At 35.2% G+C, this 25,077-nt stretch overlaps 1 protein-coding gene across 1 annotated transcript in view; it reads right to left on the bottom strand.

The window, feature by feature from the left end:
* The window catches only part of LOC117327111 (dynein heavy chain 5, axonemal-like), a 93,292-nt gene that overhangs the window by 60,576 nt on the left and 7,639 nt on the right, over positions 1-25,077 (bottom strand). Inside the window, 20 exon segments of the mRNA XM_033883948.1 lie at positions 1,054-1,310; positions 1,716-1,936; positions 2,606-2,813; positions 3,072-3,223; positions 4,060-4,289; positions 4,477-4,542; positions 4,991-5,254; positions 7,563-7,658; positions 7,983-8,184; positions 8,378-8,497; positions 8,941-9,122; positions 9,680-9,778; positions 10,015-10,108; positions 10,429-10,594; positions 10,865-11,105; positions 11,459-11,632; positions 15,965-16,036; positions 16,557-16,628; positions 17,106-17,168; positions 17,856-17,888. Of these exon segments, the coding sequence (XP_033739839.1) occupies positions 1,054-1,310; positions 1,716-1,936; positions 2,606-2,813; positions 3,072-3,223; positions 4,060-4,289; positions 4,477-4,542; positions 4,991-5,254; positions 7,563-7,658; positions 7,983-8,184; positions 8,378-8,497; positions 8,941-9,122; positions 9,680-9,778; positions 10,015-10,108; positions 10,429-10,594; positions 10,865-11,105; positions 11,459-11,632; positions 15,965-16,036; positions 16,557-16,628; positions 17,106-17,168; positions 17,856-17,888 (3,012 nt within the window).

Below are 25,077 nucleotides of genomic sequence, written 5' to 3'. Positions count from 1 at the left end.
ATTATTCAGAAAATTGGAAATTTTACTCCCATTATGTATTATCTACACCTTATCAACTAATAGTCATCCAAACCACTATAAAAAATCAATGAAGTCAATACCATTAGAGACTTACCACTATTTCATGTTATTTCAATAGCCATCTTTTGATACTTAAAGGTAAATTATTATTATGTTACTATTAAATACAACTGAATTAAAACTGAATTTTCATTATCATGATTAGAAAATTAACTTTATATCAATGAATCTAGATATTTGATTGCAAAAAATATTAGTAAAGATTATATTTCATTCCTGAAAATTATAATATTATTATTTTATTAATAAAATTAAAAGACATCCAATATTATGAAAGTTGTAACTAAAATTACCGTATATTAATTAAATATCAACAGAATAACGCAGTGATACAGACTATAAAATCTAAGTAAACGATTCTACATGCAGTTATGTTCTGAGCGATATTGAACCTAAAGTACTAAATATATATCCGTTATCACCTGCTAATGCTAAAAATATACCTTGTCCTTTAACGAGACTGTGTCTTCTAAGGTGGAGATAAGTGTTAAAAATTTTAAAATATTAAATAAACTTAACTACAACCTACCTGATTGAAGTAACAATATTTGAAAGAATTTTTATCGAAACTTTATCAGGAAAATCTCACATTAGGGAAAAAAAGTTAGAAAAAAAACACACTTTGATATTAAGAAATAAAATTTATAAAGCTGTTAAGGAGAAATATCAGAATATTAATGTTGCTTGAAATGTGAAATGATTCAAAAATACTTAATATATATATATATTATCATTATAAAAGATACTTTTCCTTAGAGACAATAAGCACACACCACTCAGTGAGACTGACAATCAAACAAAAGAGCCACACCCCCAATTCCCCTGATATATCTATCCATATGCCGGTCAAATAATGAGCCACGCCCAAAACTCCCTGAACAATTATTCCTGAATGTAGTACTGTGGACCAATAGAAATGTAGTATTTTTTGACCAATGAGAAATGTCCTGCAGTCAACCAATGAGAACACACCTTTTGCTGCTGTCTCTGGTGGAGGACAAGATGTTCCCACTGTGGGATGTCCATCGACGTCTTGAGGATGATCTGGACAGCCTTGTTCAGAGATGACTGAATGTCATCCAGACTTGGCTTCATTACCACATTGGGGATCGCCAGCACGATGTCCGCACGGAACAGGGGCGGCTTTGTGTCGTCACGATTAGCGTCAGTTGTGTACTTGTTAGACGTCTGAAGTCGACGCTTGATAGCATCCAAAGACAGACGAGTACCTGGAAAACAGAGGCAGAATTAGCTAACAAATAATTATACAGTTAAAGATAGTTCTGCAGATATACAGCGGACATATATCAAGCAAAATTGGTTACATTTGTGGGAAATTTCCATAATTACTAACAAAGGTATTTGTTTTTGCTTCTATTTTTCCCTCTTTCTGTCAGACTTGATTTGGAGCTATGATTGTACCAATGTCAGTATTTTCTGTGAAATTGTATCAAACTTGACCAATGACCAGTGGCTGACCACCTGACTAGGCTACTGTCAAAAATCTCAAGGTTAAGCTATATGTTCTGAATCAATATCTTCACAACAGGGAGACTGCTACAAAACATGTAAAAGGGAGGAATTGAAGTAATAAATGATGTTCTGGGTGGTCAACTTAAGTCACAGTGACCTACATTTGACAAGCGCTTCTGTGTTCCTCTGCGTGAAATGGTTGAGGAGAGTGTAGTAAGAGCATGGCTGACACTCCTGGCAGCGTTGCTTCTTGTTTTTCGGGTCGGGCTGTGCACAGCTGTACCCTTCCTCTGGGTGAAGACTTTCCCTAATGGGTTCGGGCAACGTCATGCGCAGGGTGTTGGTCAGTTCATACACCGCTTTTTCAACCAGTTGACTCTGACTGCAATGATGGTGTAGGTACAATTCAATGTTTTATTATCTCAAAAGCTAAGACTAAACATTTATTAAATATCTCAACAGCTAAGACTATAACAGATTTGTACTGAAAGGTTCTACATAAACAAGCACGTCCTCTACCGGCCCCCGCTAGCTATAATGGTTCTTTGTAAGTATCTGAACTTTCAGGACTGAAGCCTCTAGAACACCGACAATGATTTTCTAAAAATGACCTTGATCCAAATTCCCTGACACTCATATTTGTACGAGATAGTATGATGGTAAGTAAAAGTATGAAGTCTAATGAAAATCCCTCAAAGGAACCCAGTAGAGTGCTGATAAGGATTTTCTAAAAAAAAAAAAAAAGGTGAAGGTGACCATGACCTGGATCCAAAAAACTTTGAAACTCAAACTTGTCTGAGATATTATGGTCCTTTATAATTGCGTACAAAATACATCAAAGAATGAAGTCAATGGATTTGGCATTATGTACATTTGTACCAGACAGACGGAGAGGAAACCTATACTAATTACTAATTATTACTGACTTTCAGTGAGTGACATTTTCAATTTTCCTTCTGTTGAATTCACACAACTGTAGTAACAATAATTAATTAGTGTTAAATTCACACTACATATAACCTCGACGTAAGTGAGAAAGCCAGTTACTCACACAGCCAATTGCTTTGAGGCCACATCCACAACATCTGAGGTTATTTCCAGGAATTTCTCCATGGTGATAGCCTCATCTTCGGGAAGATCACAGAGTGCAGACACGGACATGTCCTGTAGGACAGCTTCTATCCTGCATTCCAGGATATCACGCACGACCTTGGACAACTTCTCGAGCTCTGTCATCATCTTGTAGTTTTCTGTGATATCTGTCCAAACATGACGATATGTCAACATCTGAGTAAAACTTCACTTAATAATTACAACCATACATGTCAAAAATTTAACAGAATTAGCCAAAACATCACTGCAGGAGAATTTTTCAAAATACGAAACTTTTTTTTTTTTTTTTTATTTTATTAATAGTTTTTTTCAGTACAAGATTCATTTAATGCAGACACAATCAAAAGTATTTGATTACAAAATGATGCTCACTATGATTACCTCTGACTAATTAAGACACTTACAATCATCCACGTTCAGGGAAGACCAGGTAAGGGCAATAACTCCGGGCAGCAGAGACTCCTCCACTTTGTCTCTGATTGGCTGCATTAGTGGCAGGAGCACCTGGGGAATCTCAGCCACAATACGGTGGTACTCGTTCAACATTTCACGCAGACTGGATAACACAAACACATGCTCTATTATCTTTTTAGGAATAGCAAAATTAACTATTACCGTATTTATTGTCAATTAAGACCCCTCCCCTAGTGTAAAAGTTAAGTTACCATGTTTACCCTAAAATAACCCCCTCTCTTAGTGTAAAAGTTAAGTTACCATATTTACCCTAAAATAACCCCCTCCCTTAGTGTAAAAGTTAAGTTACCATATTTACCCTAAAATCACCCCCTCCCTTAGTGTAAAAGTTAAGTTACCATATTTACCCTAAAATCACCCCCTCCCTTAGTGTAAAAGTTAAGTTACCATATTTACCCTAAAATAACTCCCTCCCCTAGTGTGAACGGTTAGTACCATATTTATCCTAAAATAAGCCCCCTCCCCTAAGGTGTAAAAGTTGAGTACCATATTTCCTCTAAAATAACCCCCTCCCCTATTGAAAAAGTTTAGTATTAAACTTTCGGGAGGGCTTATTTATGAACCACTTTTAGCTCACTATTTTAAAATTGACGATTCTGCATCAATGAAGAAGGAGACATGAATATGGTATAATGATGTTAAATAGAATATTATCAAGGATGGTCTAATCCATTTGTATCTCTTTAAAAGAATATTGGATTTTAAAAGCATGGGGCTATATATACCATTGCTATCTATGTGAAATGGATGGAGCTTTTACCTGACCAAATAAACAACAATTAGGATATATGTCTCGATTTTGTAACTGGCTCTTCATATTTAACAAGTGCAACAGGTAAGGAAAAGGTATTATCACAGGAACAACTGATAACAAAATAGCTTGTAAATGAACTAAAATAACATAATTATTGTACTTACGACACAGCGTTGGCTTTGATCTGCTCCTCAGTGACGATCATTGCCTTGGCAGCCTCCGGGACTTCCAGGTTCAGAGCTTGTAAACACTTGGATTCCTGGATTAGCTCCAGGACCTGGGGGTCAAAGTTCACATGCAGATCCATAGTATCTGGGTGGCGAATAAGTAGGGAGGCATTGAGTCCTCCCTTCGCAGCCTCGACGGCCCTCATCCACCCACGATGGTACAGCATCTGGGGAACAGAGACATTCATATACAGTCAAGTCATCTCTACTTATAACAGGTTCTCAATGAACAAAAAATACTTCTGAAGTTTCAGCTGTCAAATATAGCTGAAATAATGCTTTAAACTAAACAAAACTTAAAACAAATAATTTAAGAAGCTCAATAACTTTTCAAATAAAATTTCTGAATCTTACCTCATACTCCAGGAGAACACCAGCCATTTTGTTGTAATTCCTGACAATTTTCTTGGCCTCTGGATGCTGTAAAATTGAAGCATATTTCATTATTCAAAAAAAAAAAATTTACCCAATATCAATACTTTTAAAGTTTTGCTAGCTGTTCCAGTCATTCTTTTAAAATTTGAACTTTCTGGTATGCTGAATATTTCATTTGAATAAATGAAATATTCAGCATACCAGAAAGTTCAATATTTCATTTGAATAAATGAAATATTCAGCATACCAGAAAGTTCAAATTTCAAAAAAAAAAAAAAAAATCAAATAAATATTTTTAAGGCTTACCTTTGAATATTCTAAAAATTAAAATTTCAAACATTTTTCATGTATAAATCTGTAAATATCTTGAGGATTTGGGAATTTCAAATTTTAAAATCTATAAATACTGTGAGGATTTCGGGGATTTCACGTTTCTAAATCTATAAATATTTTGAGGATTTCGGGGATTTCACGTTTCTAAATCTATAAATACCTTGAGGATTTCTGGCTTGGTCTTGAAGACTTTCATTGGGTGTTCAATCTTCCTGTAAAGTTGTCGTGCCCAGGCAATGCGCCCTGCGACTGGGGGAAGGTTTCGGGGAATGAGAGGTTCGGCCTTGTATTTCTGGTACAGCTTACGGATGGATTCCAGATCTTTCCCATAGTTCATTAGTACCTTCATATACTTCTCGTTCATGTCAAGCTGTGCACCGCCAATGTTCTCAAACTTGAACAGCAGCTCAACAGACTTCTCAGTCTGCAGGAGAAAATAAAGTTATATCATTATATTTTTCTTCAAAAACTACATTGCTCAGATAATTAGTTTTAAAAGTCGCAAAAGCGCTTCAAATCTGCTCATCATGAATTTATATTCTATTTTTATGAAAAAATATATACAATTGCCAAAATAAAATTACAAATTCACCTCCAGGTGAAAGTAATTAAAAGAACAGCATGTTACACTTAATTTAGTATGGAATTTCTGATTACCCAAATTTCCAATGTTGAAAAATTGTTATCTGTGAATTTTTAATGATATACACTGAATCATCTGGTTCATTTCGTTTAAAAAACCTTCAAATTCTAAGGTTCTATTCCTGAGATAGTAAAATATCCAACTTTTTAAAATATCTTTTTCATGTACCAATTTTTTTCTCTATATAAATACAGTCAAAATATCCCATTCATTATGGTCCACCATTGATCCTGCTGGCTATACTGGTTTTTCTACCCGTAGTTATTTCTATATTACTTTCACTAAACATCACCAGCAGACATGTATTTTCATTCATATTTCTGATACACTGTACATCATAGGAAAATTGTCATTTCACAGTCAGATATATGAATGCTTCGGAGTTTGCTAGACTGATGATGTAGTAAAAACAAAAAACCTCTCATTCAAACCAAAGAGTTGGTAGTTTTAAATTGTACATATCGAGGATATTACAATTAAGCTTTGTCTGGACACTTTTTATCCATTCAGAAGATTGCTGCGAAGTATATGAACCTAAAAAGTTTCAATTTAAAAAAAAAAAAAATTATTGTATTTATCATTTAGTGATGAATAAAATTCACTTGTAACAATTACTGACAAAAACAAAGTATTCACCGACAAATATACAGAAACGGACAAACAAACATGGGAAGCACATTGTCAACAAATGTAGTGTAGTCAAACATTCGACAGACATTGTAACAACGATCTACAGGGAGTGGTACAGTATAGATTTCACAGGATTTTAACACAGTGTATATGACCTGGTACAATGACATAAATAGTACAATGATCATTCAAACATAAACTGGAGCTTTCGCTATATATCAGAGTACTAGTGTATTACTATTAATGGTGTAGCGATTCACAAATGCATCGATGTATTGGATCAGAGAGTGGTGCATCGATGCATCGTCTATCCTTGATTTGTATCGTGATACTTGAAAATTTGTAGTTATCTCCCTTGACCAACGTTAGCTTACATTTTGTAGTAAACAACATGGCCGTTCCAGCAGCTTATAAAGCTGCCTGTTGGGAGTTCTTTCAAAACATTTTAAAGTCAAAAATATAAAAGACAATGTTTTTTTTTTTTACGTTTCCTGTCTTTCAAACATTATGAGTATACAACATGGGACTTTGATTGCTCATGAATATTTTTAACATGTTTTTGTGACACCGACTACAATTACATGCATACAACATGGAATGGATACATGATACATTTAGAACACACAGACATGACAGCCTGCCAAACATGCAGGACCTACATATTCTTGGTCTGACTTCTAAAAGGAAACAAAACAAAAACAGATTTCTTGTTACAGAAACACAATTCTACTAATCAAACAAATAAACTGGACATTAAATTTTAGTAAACATGTAAACATACAAAGTCAATTAAACAAACAAGTACACATACCAGTATCTATTTCAAACTCACAAATACATGAGGTGTTTATATCACCTATATATAAATAAAGTTCGGCCTTGCACATGTTGTGAAAAAGTATATTCCCATTTATGTTAAAAAATTGTATTCCCATGTGTGTTAAAAAGTGAATTCCCATTTATGTTGAAAGTGTATTCCCATTTATGTTGAAAGTGTATTCCCATTTATGTTAAAAGTGTATTCCCATTTATGTTGAAAGGGTATTCCCATTTATGTTAAAAAGTGTATTCCATTTCATGTTAAAAAGTGTATTCCCATTTATGTTGAAAGTGTATTCCCATTTGTGTATTCCCATTTATGTTGAAAGTGTATTCCTATTTGTGTATTCCCATTTATGTTGAAAGTGTATTCCCATGCGTGTTAAAATTGCATTCCCATGTGTGTTAAAAATTGAATTCCCAAATATGTTAAGAAACATATTCTCATTTATGTTAAAATTCTCATTCCACTGTATGTTAAAAGTGTATTCCCATGCATGTTAAAATTTGTATTACCACATCTGTCTTCCCACATACTAAAAAGAGCATTTCTATGTATGTTAAGAACTGTCTTTCCATGTATGTTAAAAAGTGTATTCCCACATATGTCATAGGTCATTGGTCATAGGTCATGGCTTACCGTGAGAGACCTGGAGAACCATGTGTCCATAAAATTCTGCATCATCAGCCTCAGCCCCTCAATCTGGTTACGGAACTCTGTGTAGTCCATGTCAAACTGAAACAGTGTCAGAACAAAGTACAATTAATATTGTACCAATCCCCTTGTGTCTCAAAATATGTTTTTGTCTTTTCCAAAGTTCTTTTTATCTAACTGTAATATTTACATTTTTTGCTTTTTTTTTTTTAGAATATAATACCATAATGTAATGTAACACTGATTTTAAATATTCTGTAATTCTAAAAGTACTGACAAAATATCCTTTAAATTCTTGAAATATCCCACATATTTTTCCACAAGACTTATGCTTAAAATATATTTTACCTGAGCACAAGAGAATGTTTTTCAGTAATATAAAGTCAGGATCAATTTCTTGCTTACCTCCCCTTTTCTGTGGTCAAGTACATCATAATTCTTCTTCCTCGTTTGATCGACAATTGTCTTGTACTTGATCGCAATGTTTTCAATCCCCTCAATTTTGACATCGCTTAATCCAGAGAACATCTCCATGGTGTTTACCATATCAGCTATTCTCTCTAAGCGACGGCAAAATGTGTCAAACTTTCCAAAGATGTAGTTCTCACTGAAAAAATAGACAAGATAACTCAATATTGAACAATTGAATAATTGACCCAACAGTGACAATCAAATTGACAACTGTTTAGCAAAAAAAAATGATTGTGTCAAACACATAAAAAATGAATATATATCTGAATGTTGGAAAAAAATCTGGTTCAAAATTTTACATTATTGTATCAGCTTTGCTAAAAATTTACCTGAACTCAAATTTGCGTTCATTTGGATTGTCACGGAGCTTCTGTTTTGTCTTCTGAAACTGTTTCTGGTACTCATCATTCAGTTGAGTACATTCATTCAGCCTCTGTAGCAGGACGGGCCTGATAAAAAAAAATAATAAATATCAAAATATTACTAACAATAATAACTAGCAATATTTTTCATACCGCTGTATCATAGTAACATAGCCATCTTTTAAGCTATTCACAAATTAACTTTGCTATTTATCAAGTCATACTACATTTGTATTTATTTTCACAAAATATTTATTTCATATAAATCCTTATTTATCATTAGAACAATGACAGGTCATTAAAGATGTATTGTGTGCTTGCAATTGCTTATGTGTATCCTCGATATTTCAGATTGTGTCCCAGGGATTTCTGTATTCTATATTAGTAACAAGGACTTTGACCTTGACCTCAGAAACTACATTCTGTAAAAAAAACTTATACTTTGACCTTGATCTCATGACGAAACTTCATTCTGTAAAATACCTAATTCACATCATAAAACAGTACACTTATTTACACATTGAACTGACCTAGGAATATCCCATATCCTGGACACGTCATGCATGATGTAGGCTTTACACGTTGTGATCATCTGATTTGTGACCTTGACAAACAGGGAGGTCATACGCTCCGACGTGTTGTAGTACTGGGAGATGCTGTAGATCATACGAATGGCGTTCATCAGGCTCGGAATGTGCTCTACCATAGTAGCCTGTCATAAATAAATGTCACATGGTCAATCAATGAACAGAGTGGTCAAACAACCTCAAAGGTCAAACTCAGCTCAAATAACATAAAAGATCGAGCTGTGGTCAAACAACATCATAGGGGTCAAATTATGATCAAATAATGTCAAGAGGTCAAACTATGGTCAAATATATGTCAAGTGGTCAAACTATGGTCAAATAATATCAAGAGGTTAAACTTTGGTCAAGCAACATCAAGTGGTCAAACCATGGTCAAATAATGTCAAGAGGTAAAACTATGGTCAAATATATGTCAAGTGGTCAAACTATGGTCAAATCACATCAAGTGATTAAACTTTGGTCAAGCAACATCAAGTGGTCAAACCATGGTCAAATAATGTCAAGAGGTTAAACTATGGTCAAACAACATCCAGTGGTCAAACTATGGTCAAACAACATCTTATTCATTAGGTCAAACTATGGTCAAATAATGTAAAGGGGTCAAAGTATGGTCAAACAACATCAAGAGGTCAAACTATCGTCAAACAACATCAGTGACCAGTAATAAAAAGTTCTGACTTACTGGAGTACATTTAACCAGCGGGCCAAAGAACTTGTCCAGTGTATACAGGTATTTGACATTGTCCTTGGCTTCATTGGCAGCATCAGTGATTCGACAATCCTGAAAGATTAATCCCACATTATAACAATGAGTAACTTAATACAGAGCGTACAGTGTTAAGAATACTATGTGGTGCATTTAAAAAAATTCCTAGAAATCAGTTAAAAATGTCATCAAACTAAGACCAAAATACCGCTGAAATTATACAAAACATGACAAAAAAATTCAGGAAAACCAACTCCCTATTCACATCTGAGTCAAATTACAAGTGAAAAATGATTAATTCAAGAGCTCACCAATTCCTTCCAGTGACGGAGAGATTTAGACTTGGCGACTTGCAGTACCCCGATGGTGGCCTTCACACGCTGACTCTTCATCTGTTCGAGCAGGCTATAACAAATTTATGTTAATAAGTAACATGCAACTAAGAAAAGGCTAGGCTTCATAAGATGCTGCAGTCAGCCTCCATCTCCACTTTGCAGACATCAAATTTTAATTTGTTACCAAACAAAAAAAAATTCTATATGATACTGAATTAGTTTAACACAAATTCATTTTGATTCTTGATGAGGAAATTTTATTAACAATTAGGTTAGTGAATTGATCAACACAACAGGTTTCTGGAAAGTCAGGTCTACATTATTTCTGTCACAAATAAAAATGTCAACAGCTAATAATCTGCAGGACAAAGCCAAGAACTGAACACTAACTTATTAAATTTGGCCATCCTGCTCTTCCAGTATGCAAGCTCGGCGGTGGGTCCAATATCGTCGGCCTCGCGCCTCATCTGTTCACTCTCAGCCAGCACCTGCTCAATCTGTTTGGACCAGGTCAACAGAAGGTTCTCAAACTTCTCTAGGTACTCTGTGTTGGAGGCTGAAAGACAGAAAAAAACATTATAAGTAATCTCAAAGACAGCTGGGATTATATTACAGTATACTTTTGTACATGGGTTCCCATTTAAAATAGGATTTATGACCTAAGCTTAGAATGTTACTCTTGGCTAGGTTGTCTTCTTCACCAGGGAAGTTCGGGAGAAAATCTTGACAAATAATAGAAACAAAAGATTACACTTTTGTTTATCCTGTTCTGTTGATTCAGTGGGTAAATCTATATTATAGGGACTTTTTACAAACCAATACACACCTATTCCTTGGTAGTCATTTGGAGACTCAATGCTTTCTATGACGGGTCCGACGCCATTTTCAGCCAGGGTCACCTGCCCCTCCATGTTTCTTACTGCAGACATGAGGTTCTGGACAAACTTCTCGAGCTGTTCCAGAAACTCTTCGGCAGTAGCGCTGTTAGCAGGAGCGGGAGGTGTTGGCCCTGTGCCATCTTCACTAGGAGCAACAGGAACTGGCTTCACCATACTGCTGCCCCATTGCTGCAAAGAGTTGTTGAAACCATGATTTCTCTATTCAGTTATCTTATTATAATTTCTAAAACAAATGTATTGTTTATTACCATTTTGTTTTTTTTCTAAACAGGCTTGTGATCACCAGTTTAATCATGTATGTATTTATTTATTTATTTATTCATAGCCACATGTCTATTGGGTTTCAATGCTAAATTAATAAGAGTTATTTCATTCTACTGAAATAAGCCTACCCCTTACTTAAAGTATATATGTTAGTCCAATGAGGATATTTTAGGGAAATTATGGTCTACAGAAGGAATATTTTGGATTTTTTTGGAAAATCTTTTGTTTTGAGAAAATTTAGGCCAGGGTTAGCCTACCTCAAGGGACTTAAGAGCAGGCAATATGATCTTTGAGAGATATCCTTGGAAGCCACTGAGCACTTTTCCATTGCTGCAGTCCATCATTCCGAAGTTGATCTCGTTGGCAATGTTCTGGATGGTGATGGCCTTGTTGGTCGTCCGCAGGAAATACAAACACAGTCCATGGCAACCCTGCAATGTAACCAATCCACACTTACGACATTTATCTTATTGATGTAAAGCCTCATGGTTTATATAATATGGTAATACTTTAACTTTTCAAGGGAAAAACAATCAAATTGTGTAATAACAAATTTCTCAGATAACGGTTTTTCACTGTAGTGTCAATGTGATTATGTGTCCAAGATTTGACATTGCAAAGAAGTGCAATAAGGATTCATGAAACAAGATTTAAAAAGAAATTGAAATAAATTCCAGGAAAACTTGAAAAAGTGCATCAAATGTTGCATGTTGTTGAAATAATAAAATTTAAAACAGATGAGGATTATTTCAAAAACATCTATTTTACTGCAGGCGTGACCCAAAAGTTCCCACTTCCTCAACTGGCAAATTAACCATTGGTAGGTTGGGATGGTTGAAATGTCCTTATAAAGGGATACTTCTACATAAAAATCTCCTGTATTTCATAATCGATGGACGTATGATATGAAAAGAAATCAGTACAGTGATACACCAATGAGGATTGGCGGGGGACCTGATCACCAATACATTATCATCAGTCCACAAACTAGCCGCCCGTGAGACGAAGCGGTGTTTGTTGAATGTCAGATCCCGATTAATCATATTACAACAAAGGTATTTCTGATGCTGAAACCGACAATGATTTTCTCTATATATCACTGGTTCTGACTCGTAATACAGTGATTAATCTTCTGCCATAGAGGACATGTACTCATTCAGATTTCTACTTTTGATATTATAAAATTCAATTTACATATTTACTATTTATATAATTATCAATCTTCCTGCAGTCAATTTTTTTTTATTAATTTCTTTAAATATATATGTATCCCATACATTATGAATCAATTTTGCAAATCAGAAAATGATTAAAATGGAAATTTTTTGGTAAACTTGATAAATTCATAAAATATAATATTTATCAATATTTTGTAATAACTTGTACCATCTATTGAAAGATGTAACTACAATGACATTTCATCAATACCATATTGTTTAAAAAATATTTCAGATATCTTGACAATCTTAAGATCATTCAGAATTTAATTTTTCATAAGTGTTTTTAAAAAATCAAATAAATCATGCTAGCCTCAATACACTTTACATGATACATATCACGTATAACATTAAGAATTCAATTACTCGCTTATTTTCACAATTAGTGTGTCAAGCCATGGTAATTAATTAATCATCCAACACAAACATAAAGTAGGTGTTGTCAATGGTCTGACAATCAATGGCCACCCCCCAGACAGGATATGTTTTAATACACTCTCCGCACTTCACTGATAAGGCCCGATACCTGCTTTCTTTAATTTCTATACACCTGAGCTTTCTGTCTAGGGCCCTAACAATCGATGTATAACTATCGACTCATTTTCTCTGTATATACAGCCGGTACAACAGGTAGGTTGTCGATCAATACCTGTTTGTACAGGTAAGCTTTGGCAATTGTTCTATAGACACAGGTAAATTATCTGTCTACCTGACAATTCAACTCGTTAACCTTCCCTTAGAAACCAGCTTGTAATTAAAGACTGGCAAGATAATACGTTTTGCATTATTAAGGACTATATATTAGTTATTTTGTATTACTGTGTGATATATACCGGCCATAAATCTGTAATACAAACAAAACTTCTAATTACAGAGAAAGTGGCATTTCCACAGCAGTATCACGTACAGCTACCAACGACTTCATTAAACATTATAGAATAGAAATATAAATTTCTGTTACGTTTTTGAAGGGAAGGGGGGGGGGGGGGGTACCCAGGTGTCATTTATCTAACCAGTAATCTGCTGGTTTTCACTATCCAGTTGTTTTTTTGTATAATTAGAGGGCATATTTATTTGGTCCTTTCCGAAATCACACAACATCAGGCATCAAGTTGTGTCAATACCCCTATACCTTTAATCCAGTAGTCTCAAAGCTTAAAGTGCCAGGTATATTTCACTTTCAGTTTTGATAAGGCAAACTATAGTGAGGAATTTATTGTCCCTCGTCACCACACATAAATGTATCTCTTTTTATTCCTTATAACATCTATATAGAAATAGGGCACAAAACCCTGGACAGACAGATGTAATAGGGCACAAAACCCTGGACAGACAGACGTAATAGGGCACAAAACCCCAGACAGACAGATGGAAATAGGGCACAAAACCCCAGGCAGACAGATGAAATTGGGCACAAAATCCCTGATGGACAGAAGGAAATAGGGCACAAATCTCTTGATGGACAAATGGTCTGTGAGTGGTCCTCTCCAGTACTTACTGCCTAGACTGACATAGCTGTCAATACAATGTATTTATTGATTGAAATTTTACATTAATGAGTGCTTGCCCGTACATACGTATACTCTATATATTAATCTATTGGAGACTAAAACTCCCATCTACCAGTATAAACTAGTGTGTATATAAACTGTAGTTTTATTACTGAGTCACTAAATCTAACTGTCAATACATGTACCTCCAAAGTCATCCATAGGGTAATAAAGCAAGCCTACTGTCAAACTCTATCAATGTACACAAATATATCTAGTGTTTAAGATCAAATCTGTGTAATTGGGTTCCTATTTCAAAGAAAGATCAACTATAAATGAAAATCTGAATTTCGAAGCAAAACAGAAATCACAGATCCAATAGATAACATAGTTTAAGGAAATTTACCTGTAAAATGCTAACGAGATTCAAGTCAGGTATATGTTACAGGTAAAAAAGACGTAATAGTTAGGAGGGGCAGATCAAACAAGTTAATCGCAACTATTAAATCTTCCCATTCAACAGAGAAATGTTCCGACATAAATTTACCTGTCAGATTTATAGACATTCGAGATAAGAGCATTTGATACACTAACTGTTACAGACAGTGTGTTAACACGAAAGAAGTATGGAAACAGGGAAGGAATATTTCAGGTTTCAATTGTATCCACATTTTAAAGAATATTAAAGATTGTTATTTCTGAGGGCTTTTTGGGGAGGTTAATAGGCCTCATTCCAAACAGAAATTATTTCATATCTAAGCCAAATTCCCAAAATTTTCAGTTTCCTACATGAATATTTCCAAAATAAATTGTGGGAGCTCCTGCTGGCATAACATGTGGATATCATAATACAGTGCAACTTCCGAAAACCGAACCTTCTAAAAACCGAACACCTCTGAATACCGAACGAATTGACATTGTACGGAATTGGTCCTTCTTTATTATAGTATTAAAAAACTTCCAAATACCGATCCCTCTGAATTCCGAACACCGGACCGATTTTGCGTCCGGTTCCTGTTAAAATATACCAAAAATTACTTCTGAAAACCGGCCTTACCTGAGCGATTATGACACGAGGTCAGGCCAGTCAACCGTGAAACAACAACTGTGACGGGTATTGTGTGAAGCCTTATTGTCTCGGGACCTACGTAGGTGATTTGTACAGGTATCCAATATATATCCCAAGGGGGCATTATGACGGATGGCCCAGTGTATAATCAACACGATAATTATGAAACAATGTCACACTTCATTGAAGCGCGTCAGTTCGTTTATCTCCTCAATGCAAGTAGAGCTAGAAGCCTGAGTTTCGCATTTAATTTAAATGAGGCCCAAAGGGGGTTGTTTTCGTAAAAGAAGCCACTGATGTTTTTTTAGACAACAGCGATGTCGGAAATACGACCAGTATCAACTGATCAATTGTAATTGATATTGAAACAAAACATCTTCACACCCTTTAATATTAGTCGATATGTAAAATATTCCGTATTGGACTATCGGCCCCATCCACATGACGGAAGCTTCACCGGATGTAACAAAATGTAGGTCGATCGTAAAGTGTAGTTGTACATGTGAAAAAACTTTTTAAAACTATAGTTAAAGTCATTTGCCTTTCTTATATATTCTGCAATATATACATGTACATTGATTAACTTTCATAATATGCATATTATTCAGACAAACCAAATATTGTCTACGTGTGTACGTGCCGGTTTGTAATCGGGTGCATTCTAATAAAAAATCGTCCGACCAATTATATCCGGAATTCGACCGGTCATTTTTCGATCAACTTCTCCAAACCGAACCCTCTGTAAACCGAACAAATAGTCATGTCCCATGCATGTTCGGTTTATAGAGGTTCCACTGTATATGGAGATACCTGTCCAGTAATTGATTTGTGTTTGTACAATTTGGAAAGTCACCAAACATCACATAACATCAAAGAGGATGATGTCACAAGACTGCTCTACAACACCGAGCACGACATCATGTGATGAAGAAACCAACATGACATGACATCACAGAAGATGTCACATGACGGCCATGTTATACCTACCTCCACATCTCCGGGTGTGATGAAGAGTTTCTTCGTGGTATTACTTCCTGAGGGATCTCTGTAGCCCTTTTGCTGTGAAAACAAAACAGGATTTAAATTACAGTTAGTGTTGAGAATCGGTTGATATTTCAACATCAATGATCGAATATTGGTTAGTGTCAACTAATTGATCTTCAATCATTAATTGGTTAGTCTACCATTACATAATCCTTCAATTTTTTTTAAAATTTTTTTCTTTTTTCCCCCAGGATTAAATAGGCCTATTTCCTCAATTGTAGAGTTCATCGCCATTTTGAGTTCATACAAGCTCTACTCCACATAGTTTAATCATTCTTTTTCATCATATGGAAAGTCATCAGTTATATCTTATATTTAATTAGCACTTTTGAAGTTCATTGTTAAGAGTAAAATGACACAGAACTCCCTTTCTCTCTTAGTGAAAGTAGAACTCGCACTTCCAGTTTTGAAAACAATCATCGATGTCGAAATCAATGACAATAAGACATGTAACAATAAACTAAATAACCATTTGAAATGATTGTCTTTGAAAAATCTCTCCGTCTTTGTCAATGCCGTAACACAAAGTACTTACCTGCACAGTCTGATAGAAGAAAAGGAGTTTTCTTGCTCCATCAGCCTTGAAGATTTCTTCAATTAGGTCAAACTGGAAATGAAAGTAAGAATGGCATTTAATTTGTACACAGCATTTTACAAGTGTAAAATCTTTTTTTTTTTTTAAGTTTTTTTATTATAAACATTATCTTAATCAGGTGTGAATTTTTGTGTAACAAGATTTAATCAGTCTCGGCATGAACTGCGACTTATTATTCCGCTTCATTGGCATTAAATGAAGACAGGTCACTTTAAATAAAGATGGAGTTTCACCACTTCCTCACAATAACAATGTCTACAGTGTGTAACTGTGGTGTTGGTAGTCACGGTAGCTACTGATAACATCTAACCTCCGTACAGGTAAAATACAACACCATTTAATTTGTATCAAGAGTTTTAAAACTGGAAACAGTTATACAAATTGTTTCATTCACAATTTTTCAGCAGGAAACTTAAAACTTTCTTTCAGAAGAATTAAGACAAGAATGTGAAGAACATGTAATGTCGAGAAAAATAACAGAAGTCTTACCCTTTCATCTCCAAAGACAAAGTCTTCTACATTGTTTACTTCTAATCCGAGGGCATCGGCAATCTGTTGGCGAAAAATACGTAAATTTAAATAAAAAATCATTACATAAACATTGAAAATATAAAACATATTGGCTAGAATCACATTCTGATTCAGTCTGTGGTATGAGGTGTGTTTTGTACAAGGTTTGACAATCAACCCGATAGTTCTGATGTTTGAGGCCAATACTTCTTCAGGCACTGAAATATGGATGATTTTAGCATCATACAGTTTTTAGATCTCGAATTCATATGTATAATCAACATCAAGAAAGGGCTATAAAATTCCCAATTAAATTCTTGAGGCTCCTGCGTATACCTTTTAGCAGACAGAAGTGTTTATTAGACATTACCGTATTTATTCTCAAATAAGCCTGAGCCCGCTCCTCTAGTGTATAAATTTTTTATTAAGGTTTTGGGACGGCTTAATTGTGAACCACTTTAGCTAACTATTCTAAAGTTAATGATTTTGCATAAACTGAGGAAAGCAAACTTATTTGTGGATTTTTCGCTGATAGATAAGGTAATTGAGGATATATTTCAGACAATCAATGCCAATCAATATCAATCACAAGGGCCAAAGACCCACAGGTAATTTTGAAACTGAAGAAGCCATTTTGTTTACTTGCTATAATGTTTCTGCTGAAAACTCCATTGCTCCAAATTTCTTTTCAAATTTATTCCTGTTTTAAATTCAGATCGTAAAACTCACCTGTTTGAATATGTAGTTGTGTCGGGCATCACACTGTCAAAACAAAAACAAAAAAACATCAGTATTCATTTGCAAAATCTTGATTCAATAATGGCATTTGTTAAGTTCAAACCAGTTTTATTTATCATAAAAGATTAAATATAAAATATTTTTTGATCATATGACAGCAATTTTATTAGCGAAGTCATAATTTCTTTCAAAACTTGTTATTGAGCTCTTCAGCTAGGCTTGGCAAGCCACTCTGGGCCATTTGCTACCGCTATTTTCATGTACAACTATTTCCAGCCATGGAATTGACAACTACACTTTAAAAGGTTCCCGCTTGGCATATCAAGGGTATAAACTAACATATTAAACTGTATTGTTCTGAAATCAAAACCTTTTCCTTGATAATTAGGCACAGATTAAACCTCATATTACCTCATAGGACATGGGGTTGTTGAGGTGTCCGATTATTCAGTATTGAAAAGGTTTTTGAAAATGAACATTCAAATACAATGTGACCAACCTTCAAAAATGTTTTATATAAAGTCTAATCAAATAGGTTTAAAAAATCCTTATTAATATATTTTCTACACATTTAGAAGACCACCAAAACAGTAATAAGTGCATAGATTTCAAATCAAAATAAAGAAAAAAAGAATATCAAATTTATGAGATATTGGGACATCTTGAAGCACCACAGGTCATTGGGAATAAGGTGGGATATCATTTTAATTTCTTAAGTTCTGAAGTTGTAAGACAGATTTTCTGTTGAGCATGTAAAACATTGCCTTTCTATGTCTCCTAGATTTAAACAAAACACTAGGTAGTATTTCCCACCTTACCGGTAGACAAAATATTTGCAGATCATGTGAAATGTTTACATGCCTAGTTTTAAAGTTAAATAAATGTAGAACGCACTGGAAATCTCAAGTCAGAACGAAAATCAAAAATATAGAACTTTTATCCTCTTGCCTGAAGTTATTATGTAGCAATGTAGAGTATTTAAGCAATGCACAGCGGTTTTAATGTTGTTATTGTCGATATGGCAGCAAGATGTATGGTGGGCAAATGTAGCATGGGAACCCGCAATACTTATATTTACATTGTCTTACCATTACTTCAACTTTGAAACAAGGGCCCAATGGGCCCAAATCGCTCACCTGCAATGCAATGATCTTTTCATATATGGATCCTGCAGTTATTTGAAAGCATGCTACAGGACCAATATAATAATGTCTCTCTGCACTTTGGCTTTTCACTAAAAGTCATTCAAAGATTTAAGCATACTTGATCGACGTGACCTTGAATGCGAGTCAGGGTCATTCATTTGAACAAACTTGGTAGCCCTTTACCCCAGCATGGTGGGGTAGCATGCTTTACCCAAGCATGCTACAGACCTAATATCAACTCCCTGGGACTCTTGGTTATTGAGAAGAAGTCGTTTAAAGATTTTAGCCTTTTTGACTCCTGTGACCTTGAATGAAGATCAATGTCATTCATTTGAACAAACTTGCGAGCCCTTCACCCCAGCATGCTACAGGCCAAATATTAGGTCTCTGGGACTGTTGGTAATTGAGAAGAAGTTGTTAAAATTTTTAGCCTTTTTGACCGCTGTGACCTTGAATGAAGGTCAAGGTCATTCAATTGAACAAACTTGGTAACCCTTTACCGCAGCATGCTACAGACCCAATATAAACTCCCTGGGACTCTTGGTTATTGAGAAGAAGTCGTTTTAAAATGTTAGCCTTTTTGACTCCAGTGACCTTGAATGAAGGTCAAGGTCATTCATTTGAACAAACTTGGTAGCCCTTTACCCCAGCATGCTACAGACCCAATATCAACTCCCTGGGACTGTTGGTTATTGAGAAGAAGTCGTTTAAATATTTTAGCCTTTTTGACTCCTGTGACCTTGAATGAAGATCAAGGTCATTCATTTGAACAAACTTGGGAGCCCTTCACCCCAGCATGCTACAGGCCAAATATTAGGTCTCTGGGACTCTTGGTTATTGAGAAGAAGTTGTTTCAAGATTTTAGCCTTTTTGACTCCTGTGACCTTGAATGAAGGTCAAGGTAATTCATTTCAACAAACTTGGTAGCCCTTTACCCCAGCATGCTACAGACCCAATATCAACTCCCTGTGCCTCTTGGTTATTGAGAAGAAGTCATTTAAAGATTTTAGCCTTTTTGACTTCTGTGACCTTGAATGAAGGTCAAGGTCATTCATTTGAACAAACTTGGGAGCCCTTCACCCTAGCATGCTGCAGGCCAAATATTAGGTCTCTGGATCTGTTGGTTATTGAGAAGAAGTCGTTTAAAGATTTTAGCCTTTTTGACTCCTGTGACCTTGAATGAAGGTCAAGGTCATTCATTTGAACAAACTTGGTAGCCCTTCACCCCAGCATGCTACAGGCCAAATATCAGCTCCCTGGGCCTCTTGGTTATTGAGAAGAAGTCGTTCAAAGATTTTAGCCTTTTTGACTCCTGTGACCTTGAATGAAGGTCAAGGTCATTCATTTGAACAAACTTGGGAGCCCTTCACCCTAGCATGCTGCAGGCCAAATATTAGGTCTCTGGATCTGTTGGTTATTGAGAAGAAGTCGTTTAAAGATTTTAGCCTTTTTGACTCCTGTGACCTTGAATGAAGGTCAAGGTCATTCATTTGAACAAACTTGGTAGCCCTTCACCCCAGCATGCCTCAGACCCAATATCAAGTCCCTGGGTATTTTGGCTATTTAGAAGAAGTCATTTAAAAATTTTTTAGCATATTTGACCCCTGTGACCTTGAATGAAAGTCAAGGTCATTCATTTGAACAAACTTGGTAGCCCTTCACCCCAGCATGCTACAGACCTAATATCAACTCCCTGGGACTCTTGGTTATTGAGAAGAAGTTGTTTAAAGATTTTAGCCTTTTTGACCCCTGTGACCTTGAATGAAGGTCAACGTTATTCATTTGAACAAACTTGGTAGCCCTTCACCCCAGCATGCTACAGGCCCAATATTAGGTCTCTGGGCCTTTTGGTTATTGAGAAGAAGTTGCTTGAATGGAAAAGTTGACGCCGGACGGACGGCCGGACGGCCGGACGGCCAGACGGCCGGACGGACGACGGACGGACGACGGACGCCGCGCCACGGCATAAGCTCACTTGCCCTTCGGGCAGGTGAGCTAAAAAACTGAACCAACAAACAAAAAATTCCGCTTTTTTTTAATGTCACATGACCCACTGGGTGTTATAGCCTGAGGCACTGGGTGTTATAGGCATATGGTGGCAACTGCCTCTTAGCATTGTGTCAATGGGGAAATGCAGAGCAAATGTAAATATATGACAATAGATGATATTACGGTAATCCAATGGGATCCATTTTACACGAGTATACGTTAAGTGAATAAAATAGATTATGTTATTACTGTAAAGTATCATAATATATACTTCCTTTGCCCAAACGTCCCATATGAATTTGATAATTCACAATTTGAAATCAAATACAAGTCAGGATTCAAATGTTAGATAGAAAACAAAAAGATATTTGAATCTTTTTCACATTTTTTTTAATGGTGTGAACAAACCCACTATAAGCTGACAACTTATTAAATCCGAGGCATGGCTCTTGGTTTATGAATATGTCATAAAGCACTGTGGGTTCAATCGGTAAACGTTCACAGCTCATTACTTATCTGGAAAAGTTTCCCATTGTGAATTTATAAGTGGCGGGTCAATACAATTCATGGTGTCTCATTCCTTTTGTAAATCCCCGTAACCATCTTTTAAACATTTAAACTAAGGTACCCACGATCTTCCGACACCGAAACCCCATAAAACTTATTGTCACCAAGCTGAAAGGCAGCATGATGAATATTTCAGTAGCAATAATGTGTATTATGTATATATATATAGGTAGATATGCCTTCACAAGACGATCTTCGTCTAGCAACTGGAATATACACCTAGTCAGTTTAACATGTCGTTAAAATAAACTTGTACAATTTCATTAAAATTGGTGTCCACAGGCCACAAAATAGCCAGCTATACCGGCCACTACATATCTTTACCACCCTGCTATATTCTGACCTCCCCTCTATAAATATTCTGATCTGCCCTCTAAATATTCTTACCTCCCCTCTATATATATTCTGATCTGCCCTCTAAATATTCTGAATTCCCCTCTATATATTCTGACCTCCCCTCTATATATATTCTGATCTGCCCTCTAAATATTCTGACCTCCCCTCTATATATATTCTGATCTGCCCTCTAAATATTCTGAATTCCCCTCTATATATTCTGACCTCCCCTCTATATATATTCTGATCTGCCCTCTAAATATTCTGACCTCCCCTCTATATATATTCTGATCTGCCCTCTAAATATTCTGACTTCCCCTCTATATATTCTGACTTTCCTGCTATATATTCTGATCTGCCCTCTAAATATTCTGACCACCCTGCCATATTATATTCTGACCTTCCCTCCATACATTATGATCTCCCCTCTAAATATTCTGACCACCCTGCTATATTTTCTGACCTTCCTCATGTCATTTAATTTTTTCAGGCATATCTTGAAGAATATCATAATTTGGCAACATTAATTTTTTTTTTAGATACTTTCCCTACAAATGCTCGTTAATTTTACATACAAATTAGAATTCCTGGCAATAAAACAACCTCATCACTGCTCCCACATTCTGAACATATATATGTATATTTTTGAATATATATATCTAACATAGAATCAAAAACCTTCAATATGTTTATTCTTACATTTCATTTTTATATTTCTTTCCTTTAAACTAAACTTTAATCTAGACAATACTGTCAATGAAAAATGTCCAGAACTGTTTCAAATATCTTGATTACTTTCACAAATAAAAAGTATTCAATGCTACAAATAAATTTCCAGGCAGACAAGTTTCAATTGAAACCTCAGCTTCCTCACTCCTAATTATGAAATACTATGAAATCTGCCAAAAATTTTTGTATATATATAAATAAAAACACCTTACTTTTTTCATATTAATTTCCTCTTGGTCATTTTCTAATCCCGTTACAAGTTTACGAATAAACATGTTGAATTATTTCGTATTTCCAGCAGACGCCTCTCAGGATAAACTGGACACAACTACGCCTTGCATACGAAGACAAAGGTTTGTATAAGATGATAACGCATTACCTAGTAAATTATTCATGCAGACCAAAACCAGACGTGGAAATTAATTAACCAATGTGTCCGTACAGAACTTGATCACACATATATTTTCTATAAGGATGTAGGAAACACACAAAAACTGTCTAATTACTTGGTCAATACGATAGGACGGACCTTCTTATGTTGCGGCCTACTGAGACAGATTTTAATTAATAATTAATACCTGTGTTGTTATACCTGTGTGAAGGTAATGGGCTCAATTACCTACTGGATAGGACACAGCCATTCAAAACTCACATCTTATACTTTGGTTTATTTTGTTTAACATCCTATTAACAGCCAGGGTCACGTAATTTAAGGATGTGCCAGGTTTTCGGAGTGCAGGAATGTTGGGAGTACCCAGAGAAAAACCACCCGCCTATGGTCAGTACCTGGCAACAGCCCCACATGGGTTTCGAACTTGCAACCCAAAGGATTCAAACTAGCAACCCAAAGGTGGAGGGCTAGTGATAATGTGTCGGGACACCTTAACCACTCGGTCACCCACAAACATCCTGTACCCAACTAGGACTATAATCATTCTATACATTATAACTATACATTGAAAAATGAAATTAATGGAAAATGCATTTTCTTTTGCCTTAAAAATTCAAATTTTATATCCTAAGTTAATATCACATGTACATGAGTTGTATCACATCTCCTATACATAAGCATTATAACAGAAACAGCAGTTTTTGAAGTTTTATAAAATATCAAATTAACTAAAAAAAAAAAACCTTGTCAAGATAAAATATTTCCAGTATGACATAAATTTTTTTTTTTTTCAGATATATTTGTTTTAAATGCTACAAACCACTCAATATTTCAACTATAAGCAGACATACTTATATTGCCAATTAATTTTTTTTTTAAGTTCTATAACCTTATGGCAATGATTTAAATTTACCCACACATCTAGCATGCATTAAAGTGATTAAAATTCCATTTACTAATTACTGAACGTATATTATTAAGTACTGGATATAATTACACTAGGTCTATGTTGCTAGTCAAACTTGGCATGATCTCTTCAAATTCTAATACATTTTAATCTTGTGCCTTGCTTTTTTACAAGCATGAATAAACCCTTTACATTGATCAAACACATATGTATTTAACCAAATACGTCTAATTTAACAAACGCAGAATAAAAAATCTCCGTTGTACATATACTGGGTGTATTTATATGGTAAAATTCAATACATGGTATAGCGAGTACAACCCGGGACGTAATACTTTGGACTAATCTATGCAGGTTTTTAGTTTATCTGAGATTGGACAAAAGTTTTAATCTCGTGTCTAACAATACCGTGTGTTAATACACTATACACAGGTATGGGTAAATCGCCAATGTTCAGAGACAAACGACTATAGCATGTGTCCAATGCTCTACCCATAGACATGGCTACTTAACCCCTCCCAAATGAATGTATTTAATTTTGTGAACATGTATGAAGAAATCTCATTATTATGAAGTAGTCCTTGGCTACAGTCAGTCAAAACAACGGTGTATATACCTATACGAGAAGTCGAGAACCTTTATACCTATGCGGTGCTAGACCTAATACAATAGATATATCTCGCTCAATTCTCAACCTCCACCCTCTGCATTGAGGTATTGTTAAGCATTTAAGCAAATTAATATCCTGTATTGAACTTGTGTGTTCCACCATGACATGAGCAATCCATTCACAAGTACAGCTTTGTCATTCTGTCATTGATTTAAGTCCAAACACAGACAAAATCAGAAATTCTTCCAATAAGACCTGTCTATATGTACAACCGGCCAGAAAACATCGCTGGTGTATAGTGACGTCCAATTCCAAAAAAAACTGCAGGTTATTATGACTTATTCATTCTTTAGAATACTGAAAATTTCTAGATGTCATATATTAACATATTCATATATATGTTATATATAATTATATATTCTTTATAGAATGCTGAACAATTTGAATTAAAATATTTAAATCAGTTTCATGTTTATTTCCTTTTTCTGTCGAGTTTTATGAATTTTCATTCAAACTCTGGATGAAACGTGGGTTGAAAT

Source organism: Pecten maximus, chromosome 5, assembly GCF_902652985.1.
Source record: "Pecten maximus chromosome 5, xPecMax1.1, whole genome shotgun sequence".
NCBI lineage: Eukaryota > Metazoa > Mollusca > Bivalvia > Pectinida > Pectinidae > Pecten > Pecten maximus.
This window is presented reverse-complemented; position numbering and strand designations above follow the sequence as displayed.